This window comes from Rutidosis leptorrhynchoides, chromosome 5 (genome assembly GCF_046630445.1).
Source record: "Rutidosis leptorrhynchoides isolate AG116_Rl617_1_P2 chromosome 5, CSIRO_AGI_Rlap_v1, whole genome shotgun sequence".
Lineage (NCBI taxonomy): Eukaryota > Viridiplantae > Streptophyta > Magnoliopsida > Asterales > Asteraceae > Rutidosis > Rutidosis leptorrhynchoides.
The window spans coordinates 381,995,931-382,006,790 of record NC_092337.1 but is presented as its reverse complement, the minus strand read 5'-3'; the positions used below and the strand labels follow the sequence as shown (position 1 = coordinate 382,006,790).

Here is a 10,860-nt window from a genome sequence, read left to right as displayed (position 1 = left end):
CGCCAATCATCACCACCCTTACATCCCTAATCGCATGCTTTGCTGCTGCTTTTCAGCCTCCTATTAAGCCCCCATAAACAGCCCATCTTGCAACTTGTTTCTACTTGTTTGCGTGATCAAAATAACCCTACAAATCATCCTAAATTGCTGCATTTTTCTTCTGCTTCTGCATGTTAAAAATAGTCCAAGAAACCCTTCATTGGGTCGTGAGTGTTGTTGCGGTTTTGCTGTTTCTGTTCGTGATCAAGAAGACCCAAGAAGACCTCTTTTGGGTCGTTGCTGCTGCTACTGGTTTCTGTTTCTGTTTCGCATCACCATCATCATCATAGTCTTAGTCTTAACCTCTAAAGGTATACTAAAAACCCTAGCTCAAACTTGCTTTTAATCTATTACTTTTTATTATGTTATAAGTAATATAATCAAGTATGAATTTTGATTATGATTATGAATAAGTTATAAAGATAGATTATGATTATGTTTATAAGAACAAGTAAAATTAATAATGATTAATGATATATGATTATAAGTATTGTGCATGAAAGAATATAGTTAGTGATTAATAAACTAGTCATGAATGTGATTAATAAGATTAAAGATTGTAAAACTTAAAAGATTATGAATAAGTTAGATGATTAATGAATAAGTTGAAAGTATGATTAGTTATTATGATTAATAAGACTAAGTATGTTAATAAGGTTAAGAAGGATAATGAAAGATTATGATCTTGATGTTGGATGTTGGCGCGCCATCTGTCTGCGACAGATTCCCCTTTTCTTTTAATTAGATATTTTGAGGGTATTTTGGTAAAACTACTTTGGGACCTGAATTTAATGCCTTAGATTAGTTTGGGAGCCTCATTCACTCCATTCACAACCACCTTATCATCTTCCATTCAAGTTTAGAGAGAGAGGAGGTTCTAGAGTGAGAAAACTCCATTAAAGGAAGAAGGAAGTCGAATCGAGTCTTGGTGCGAGTTCTAAAGTCGTTCATCTAGTCGCTAGCTACGTGGTGATTGTGTTGGTAAGTTATAAAACCCAATTTCTTACTTTAATTGTGTTTAAGGGTTAGGGTTGGGTTAGTGTTGCACACAAAACCCATTTGCTAGTAAATTTGGGGGTTTTGGGTGAATTTGGGTCATGTAGATTCAAAGATGACCAATTAGGGTTTTCAAAGTATTAAATTATGTTTATAAGCCTAAATTGGTTAGTTAATGTACTAGCACACTTATATATATATATGTAAATGGGTGTAATGACCTTGAAATGGGTCAAATGGATCTTTAATGACCTAAGTGGTCTTGCTAGTGTGAAATTGAGTTAACCTTGTGATTTAAGAATGTAATAAGACCATAATTGGCTAGAGTTAGGGTTTTTGGTGAAGTTAACCCATTATTAGGGTTAATGGTGCAAAATGGGTTGAAATTGCACTTTGGGTCAAAATGGCTTTAGAATGGTGAAAGATTTGGTTGACCAACTTGAGTTGCGTTTAATAATATGTATAATGTGATTTGGTACGTTACATTGAGGTTTCGCAAGCTCGGGTATCTTTTCACAAGACTTTGAGGTGAGTGGAATAATTATATGCGTTGGTATATAATGTATCTATTTGTTGTAGCGTGAAATGTGTAGTGTCGAGGTATTAAGACACCACGTTTCACGTGAAGAGTATAGCATCGAGGTGTTAAGATGCCACTCGGGTGTAGCATCGAGGTGTTAAGATGCCACTCGGGTGTAGCATCGAGGTGTTAAGATGCCACCTAGGAGTGTAGTGCCGAGGTGTTAAGACACCACTCCGTAAAATATGAGTGAAGCATCGAGGTGTTAAGATGCCACTCGGGGTGAAGTACCGAGGTGTTAAGGTGCCACCCTAGGGGTTAGTGGTGTGAGGTGTTAAGTGCCCTAACGGATGTTACGAACACCGATGGCGTTTTCGCGAGCGGCGTTCCCTTGTACGATTGGTTAACCATGGTTATTTGTGTTGTAAGCATATTATATTATTCGAGTTATATTTATATGCGGTTGTTATGCTAGTTTGTGGTATTGGTGAATTATAGCTTGTTATTGTGACGATAAGCTAATTGTGTTTGCTAGCATGTTTGCGGTATTGTGTAAGTGTATGCAAGTAGGTATAATTATATATGTATTCGTATAATTATTGCATTCACTAAGCTTTGCTTACCCTCTCGTTGTTTACCATTTTTATAGGTTCGGTTGTGGACAAGGGTAAGGGCATCGTTTTGGATTAGAGATCCCGTCGTTGACTAGTGGACGCTTTTGGATGTGTTAACTTTTGGGAGTTTGACCGAGACGTGGGTAGTTTAATCCCAAACGCCATGCTCATAGTGTAGTTTGGTACTTAAACTTTTTGGTGGTCGAAACTCTTAAATTGTATTAAACTTGTATTTTGGGTCGTGTGGGCCCCGCTTGTAAAACATCATTTTTATGTTTGAATCGTGATAGTTTTACATATTTGAATGTGTGGTTAAAAGCGTGTCGTCTAAAAATGTCGGGAACTAGTCGATCTTTTTCGCATTTGAAACTTTTCGGACAGGCCTGAATGGCACGCCGCGCCACTTCTCTGTACAGCAAAAAAAAAATTATTTTGTATTTTCACGTGGTTTGGTCGCGTGTTGGTTTGGGTTGTTACAATTACAAGTATATTGAATAAGTTAATAAGAATGTTAAAAGGGTATGATTTTATGTAGTGTTGATTAATAATTAATGATATATAAACATGCATGTATGCATACGTATGTGTGTACATGCATACATTGTAGATGTATGTGTATGGGTATATGTAAATATATACATACATGTATATGTATGTGTATATATGTATGTATATGTACGTGTGTATGTATGTATGAATGTGTATTATGTAAGTTACATAAAGTTAGTAAACATAATAAGAAAAGTAATAAGTGCATATATATATATGTATCATCTTACACCTATATATATGTAACACATACACTTAATATATATACTATATAGTTATGAACATGTATGATCATAAACATATATATATATATATATATATATATATATATATATATATATATATATATATATATATATATATATATATATATATATATATATATATATATATCGCATAGATATTTATTTATATATCTAACACATATAAAGATTATAGTATGTATGTACATAAAAAGGTCTTATAAGAATGGTTAATTAATTATGGGATAATAATAATAATACTATTATTATAACTTATAAACTTAACTATATAGTAACACTTAATTACACTAAGTATAATATCACTTTTATATATATATATATATATAACTAATAAGTATATTAATAACTTGTTATGTGTATACACTTATCACGTGAAGGTTATAATTAAAGATAGCGTACAAAGACTACAAACATCACCGCTACTTGTGGCCTAGGGTGATCCTTGTTGCCATTTTGGGACACGCTTGTGGATCTCGAATGCCAAGACTTAGATTCTGGTCAAGAGTCCTGGGCGTCCGGTAACAATAGATCATTCGAGTGACTTGCATGTTAGCAAGGAAGTTTGGGCGAGATTGTACAACATCTTTGTTAAGAATTATAACCCGAACTTCTAAAACTAGAAGCTTACTATAAGTGGAAGCTTTTCATAAATAGTAGGTTTCCAAATATAGAAACTTTTGAGAAATAGGAACTTTTCTCGAAAACCGTCACTGCTAATATAGTTTGCTATATTAATAAACAAACTTTATGTCTATTAGACATTAACTAATTAAACATTATATCTCTAGGTTGAGATCTCCGTTTACATACTCCGTTCATACTACTTTCGTGGAATTTCTTGCTTGCTACTAAGGTGAACTTCATAGCCCCACTTTTTAACTTGCTTTACATACTTATTTTGAACTTTTGAGGTGAGACACATGCTTGCTTTCAAACTGTTTTACGCTTAGACACAAGTACATGAAAACTTTATTTTGATTAGTTCAAACTGTACTATGTCATGCTTTGATTCATGCTAAATCCCTGCCATGATATCGTTAATTGCTACGTATAAACGCAAACTTAGTTATTGTGAGTAGGCCTACTGAGAGAGTGACGTCTCTACCCATTGGCGTACTCGTCAAGGGGGTACATAATAATGATTTTACGATACGAACGTGAAGTGTTTAGGGTAACTTATGTTTAGTCTCGATATCATACACCTCAGCACTACTAACGAACTGATTAAACTTTATAACTAAATCTTGTGGTCTAAAACTATATATTAAACCTATGTTGTTCACTCAACCATTTTTGGTTGACACTTTAAGCATGTTTTGTCTCAGGTGAAGATTGCTAAAGATTGTGTGCTATTTGGACTTTGCTGCTTTTGGAGTCCGCATATTATCATTTATATTATTGCATTAAAACACTTAGATTACATTTACAAAGGATTCATTTGTAATGACTTATATTATCCGCTGCTTTAATACATTGGTTTCTAATTAAAACGTCTCATTTAGAGTCGTTCTCGTTTATACATACTTGTGTTGTGATATTGTGAAGTCATATTTTCCCGGCCCTATTTGGGGTATGACATCCACCGTTACATTGTTTAAAGCGACTTGAATACATTCGAGCTACTACATGTATTGGTATCCTTTAATTTATAGTAATTACTTCGTTCGTTCCAAATCTATTGTCCTTTTTTTGATTTTATAGGTCTTTTCTCGCCAACTTTGACTTTAAATTATCTTTTACGTGTTATATAATACTTGATGAATGTTATATACCGTTAAAAATATACACAAAAATTAATTCATTGTTATAAATTTTATCGAATAATATATAATAAAAATTAAAATATTTAAAGTTAAAATTAGAACGAAATTTTTTTCAAAATAAGTCAACATATTTGGAAGGTGAGACTACATTTATTCACGTCTCAACGTGTCAGTTTGTACGTACTAGAAAGTAGAAATGTTCTCCTTCAAATAGGAAGCAACTAGTGTGCGAACCCGCGCTTCGCTGCGGATTGGTTATATATATACTTTGTTATTTCTAATAGTTTAATATATGTATAAAATCTTAAACATTTTAATTTTTACAACACACAATTAATGGTTATAGAGGTATTTGGAAAAATGTAAACTGGTTTTAACAATATGTAAACTTTCATAAATATGGACTGTGATAATTTTTCTTTGCCTACTACTGAATCTAATGTGCTAATACTCCCTACTATATTTGTGTAACGCATATTTTTGTATATTAAAAAAACTACTGTTTTTTTCTTTTTTGATGTTCTCTATGAGTCAAGTTCAATTTTTATTCTACTCTGCATGTTGTAATCTTTTCTTATCAAGTTCATATCAAATTCATATTCAATTTAATTTAATTTAATTTAATTTTAATTTTAATTTTTAATTTAATCTAATAGGAAATAGGAAATAGATAGCTTTATAATGGGTATAAGTTGGGTGTGACATCAACCAAAAAAAGGTTAGGTTTTTGAATGTGGTGGTTGAATGGTTAAGACCCTCGCTTTCTATAGTGGAGGTCAAGGGTTCGATTCCAGGCACTCATAGTTATCCACTCATGGCCACGGAGGTTCGCCTGCAATGACTCCGGGCTGCTCGCGTAGCTAGTAGCCGCCATAAGATTAGTCAAGTTGACCGTTTAGATACCCGGGTTAAAAAAAAAGGTTAGGTTTTTTGTTTTTGACTTTCTGTAAATAGGATATAGGTTGTTAGTTTCAAATTGGCCTCACCATTTAACACCCATTTGACCTCTACTTTTGACAGTAATTTTCTTCAAAATAAAACCCTCTCTAAAAAAAACCTTCTGACTTTCTTCCCACCAAATCTAGCCGTCGCCCCGCTAGCTGCCGTTTTCAGCCGTCGTCGATCAAGATTGATTGGTTGTTAGTTTCAAAGTGGCCTCACCATTTAAAACCCATTTGACCTCCTCACCAGCTCTCAAATCCTCCACCACAGCATCAGACATAAAAGTTGATGGGTGTGGCCCTATTTTTTATTTTTTATTTTTTTGACATAAAACTTGATGGGTGTAGTCGACGGTGGTACATGATGGTGATGGCAGTCCTGGTGGTATTTTTTTTTTTCGATTGAAAGTGGTATGTAGGTTCTTTTCTTAATTTTTTTCATATGTTTATATTATCTTTTTTTTTTTTTTTTCAGATCTGAGCGATGATGTTGGTTACCGGCGGTGGTTACCGGAGAATGTTGTCGACTTCACGTGAAGATTTTGGGTATTTTTTTTTTTTTTGTATTTATTGTTGCTTGGTTTCCGTTTTATTACGGTGGTGGTGGTCGTGTTAACCGTCGATCCGATGGGGTGGTGGAAGTTGGTGGATGGCGGTGGTGGTAGGATGTTAGTAGTGATGGTGGTAAGAGGTTAATGTTGGTTACAGTTACATTTGTTTGTAAAGTGCATGCTTGAGGGAGTTGTACTTTGTGTTGTGGTAGTTGTGCTTACAATGGAGAGGGTGGGTAGTGTGGGGGGTAGTGTGGTCTTTTGTTGTGTAGTGTTATGGAGTATTTTGGTCAGTTCATAGGTGGCATGGTTTCTGATTGGTTGTTAGTTGAGAAATGAAGTTGGAAAGTAAAATAGAAAAATAAGAAAAGACAATTGAGGACAAATGAAATAGTGAAAGCGTGAAACTATGGGCTTTATATAGGTATAATGAAACCCAAGAAAAACTAAACTACTCGCAAGTTTTTGTGTGCAAACAATCTACACCACGTTTATATGTATTCAAAAAAAGTTGGGTCATAAAAATAAATAAATAAATAAATAAATAAAAATAAACTTATTTTAATGATAAGCTCGTTCTTTTTGGACGATTTTTGTCTATGTTTCGAGTATTCCTAAATATGCAAGAAATGTACAGTAAGCATAGGTGTTCTCGAGCATAGGCAATATAAATAATTGTTTAGAGTTTAAAAATTTAGGACTCAAAATTTTGAATATGTAAATATTTTTTCAATATATTTAATTAAATTAAATAAAAAAAATCAATTAAAGTTAAAATACCTTGTTTTAATAATTAAATATAATAATGTAAGTAAATAAATAGATAAATTAAAGTATTATTTTTTAATGCATAGTAAACAAATTTAACATATATATGGGCATATTTTGATATTCGTCTAGAGCCTTAAAATTGTTGAGACGATCCTAACAGTAAGTGAAGAATTATGAAGCTTCAACGAATAGTTAAAGATACGTAACAATCACAAGATAATCTTGTAATACTGGATGGATATCTTGACGAGAAGTTTTCGTTAAAAACATCATTAGCAATACATCCTAGATGCTCAACTTAATTAGTGTTGATAACGATTGTTAAAGAATAATCCGATTTGGTTAATTAGTAAGTTTGAGGTAAAATAATTGCGCTCTAAGGATAACTTCTTTTTTTATAATCGAGGAAACCCTCCTATGAATGTGCACATTAGCTCTCTCATAGAAAGTAAAACCTCGGATAATTAAGCCCCCGAGCGCGAGATCTGGTACCGGATGAATTGCGCATTATGCGCACCCTCTAGTCACACTCCATTTTTGAACAATTTGGCATAGCCAGGAATTGAACCCGGGTGGTAGGGGTGTTCATCGGTTCGGTTTTTGGTTTTTCGATTTATTTGGTACGGTTTTTTCGGTTTTGAAAATTATAAAATCAAAACTGAAAACCATACCAAAACCAAATTTAAATATCAAAAACATAACCAAAACCGAACCAAAAACAGAATTTGATTTCGGTTAAAACTGAAATCACTAAAAATAAAATTTATAACCAACATAAACTTACATATACATTAGGAATATCGGTTGTGGAATTAATTTAAGTATACTGGGTATATAACATATTTATTATTTAATAAAAATGTAATAATACATCAGATATAATATAAATATATAAATATTATAATTATAAATATGTTTTAATATGTTATTAATTTGAATTCGGTTTTTAATTCGGTTTTCGGTTAATCAAATTTAAAATTTTCAAAACCAAAAACCGAATTACGAATTCAGTTTTGATCGATCCGAAAACCGTTAAAAAAATACGGTTTGATTTTTTTTTTTTTTTGGATTCGATTCGATATTCGGTTTATTCGGTTTGAAACCAAATGGTGCACACCTCTACCGGGTGATATGCTTCATTGGGCAACTTGATAGCCACTTATGCAGAATAACTTAATCAACCGACCTTTACGTACATGTTTTTAAATTTTTAACATATTTACTGCATAAATTTTTATATACATTGAACGTTTATATTAATTTTCACTAGCAACTTGAGGTTGATTTGTTATTGTCTTATAAATATGTTAGAACTCGTTAATTACTAGTATCTTCTTTTATAACAACTCTTAATTTATAGGTTATATAATATACGGAGTATATATATATATATATATATATATATATATATATATATATATATATATATATATATATATATATATATATATATATATATATATATACACGACAGAAATTAAGAAAATTCGCATACATAGTAACAAAAACAAAAAAGTATAAATAAACTTGTTGAACAATTAATCTACATTAAACATGTAGAATAATTAGCAAGAGTTAGATTACTAATTGTCATTAGTGAGAGAAGGGAGAGAATTACATTTCTCGGATTACTAAAAAAACACCAAGCTAATTAACCTACCCCACAAAATCCTCCTCTTCCTCTATCTCTTCCACTAAATTTCCTAATTTTACATCATTTTTATCATAACTTCTTTCTAAAAACCATAAAATGAAACTAAAAACTTATACTAAAAAAACACTAAAGTAAACCCCATCTTTTCTTTCTTACCAAAACAAAGAAAGAAAAGAATTTATAACTTTTAAAAAGTAATGTCACACTTACTAATAATCTCACAAAATATTGTCTACAAAATGATATGTACAAATTGATGCATCTTTTAGTTCATATCATTTTGTATACATTTTTTTGTACAAATTTAGTAAATGTAACATTTTAGTAAAACACTTAAAGCCAAAGTGCACCTGCCTCTTTTAAAAGAGGAACAAGTGTACCATTAATATGAGAAGCCATAACTCTATCCATTCCTCCGATAAGTTTCCCGCCGATGAAGACCACCGGCACCGGAGAATTAGTACCGAGCAGCCTCACCAATGCTTTCTCCATTTCTTTCCCTAAAGGTTGTTGATCAAGCTCATAGACAATTGGGTTAACCCCCATGCCACAAAAGAGCCTTTTAATGGCATGACACATGCAACAACCTTTGAGACTGAATATAACGACAGCGTTCTCGGAAGCTAGCCGTTCCATACCATGTAACGGGTCGTTAACGGTGGTTGTAGGTGGTGGTGGTGGTGGCAAGTAAGTTCCCCAAGATTCGGTTTGGTAATGCATAATTTTTTGTTTATAAGAGAATGAATGAGAGAACAATGATGAGTATGATTTGGAGGTTATATGTTGAGTTGGGATGTGGGGTATTTATAGAAAGGATATGTGGGACCATGTTGAGCATTAGACATACCTCATGCATATGTAACTTTCGGATCATGAATGTTAATATCTGACCTCACATGCATGATGTAGATGCCTATATAATACAATATTAGTTTAATTTAATTCCATACGGAGAAATGGAGTACATAATATATACGGGATTATTATAAGTGAATTTTATGAGGGAAAAGATGTAACTTTATTTATTATTGTTTTTTTAAGTTAGTTATGAATGTTAAAATCATTTAAAAATATGAATATTTAAAAATACATTTAGTGATGAATGTTACATTTAAAAAAATACACTTAATAATGAATGTTACAGTTTTGACAAGAAAATACTTGAAAATAACATTCATCGTGATGATCCACGTCATCCAGATTAACATTCATCGTGATAAATGTTATTTTTCGAGTGTTTTCTTATCAAAATAATAACACTTATTACAAAGTGTATTTTTTTAAAAAACTTTTTTATATTTTCACATCTAAATGTTCGTGAAATTTTTAAATAAAAAAATAAAAGTATTTATCTCTTTCCTTTCTAAATTCTACTTTCCTCTTAATCAAAACAATATATATATATATATATATATATATATATATATATATATATATATATATATATATATATATATATATATATATATATATGCAGGATCAATGGAGAAGTAACCAATCGGGGGAAGCGGGGGGAAGCAAAAAAAAAATTCGTTTTTTTGGAATTTTTTTTCAGACATCAAGATCACACGAAAATATGAACATTTAGAAAAGACACTTCGTGATGAATGTTATTATTTAGGCGGAAAAACGATCGATAAAAATAACATTCAAGATAATATTGTTCGTGAAGAATGTTAACGTTTTTTTTCTTCATGTTTTGTGAAGTAAAAATTTAGCCCGATTTAGAGTTTAGGGTTTAGAATTTAGGGTTTAGTGTTTGGTGTTTTGGGTTTATTCCATAAACCCAAAACACCAAACCTAAACCCTAAACTTTAAACCGTTCGTATTAAAAACTCAATCTAAACCCTAAATCTAAACCCTAAATCTAAACCCTAAACCCTAAATTTCTAAACCCTAATATCTAAACCCTATAAACCCTAATATCTAAACCCTAATATTTAAAACCTCAACATACGCTCGAAAAACACGATAATTGTTATATATTAGTTCTTCGAGCGTTTTCCCGCCAAAACAAAAATATTTATCATAAAGTGTCTTTATTAAATGTTCATATTTTCATCCAATCTATAATGTTCGTGAACAAAGTTTTTTCAAAAACGATAAGAAAAAAAAAATTTTGATTCCCCTCGCTTCCCCCCGATTGGTTACTACCTTCTTGATCCTACCAATAAATATATATATATATATATATATATA

General features: G+C 31.7%; 1 protein-coding gene across 1 annotated transcript; it reads right to left on the bottom strand.

Annotated features, from left to right (window-relative positions):
- Positions 1-8,525: 8,525 nt before the first annotated feature.
- On the bottom strand, positions 8,526-9,381 carry LOC139848130 (putative glutaredoxin-C14). The gene has a single exon (XM_071837860.1). The coding sequence runs from the start codon at positions 9,379-9,381 to the stop codon at positions 8,995-8,997; it is 387 nt and encodes a 128-aa protein (XP_071693961.1). The 3' UTR covers positions 8,526-8,994.
- Positions 9,382-10,860: the final 1,479 nt, after the last annotated feature.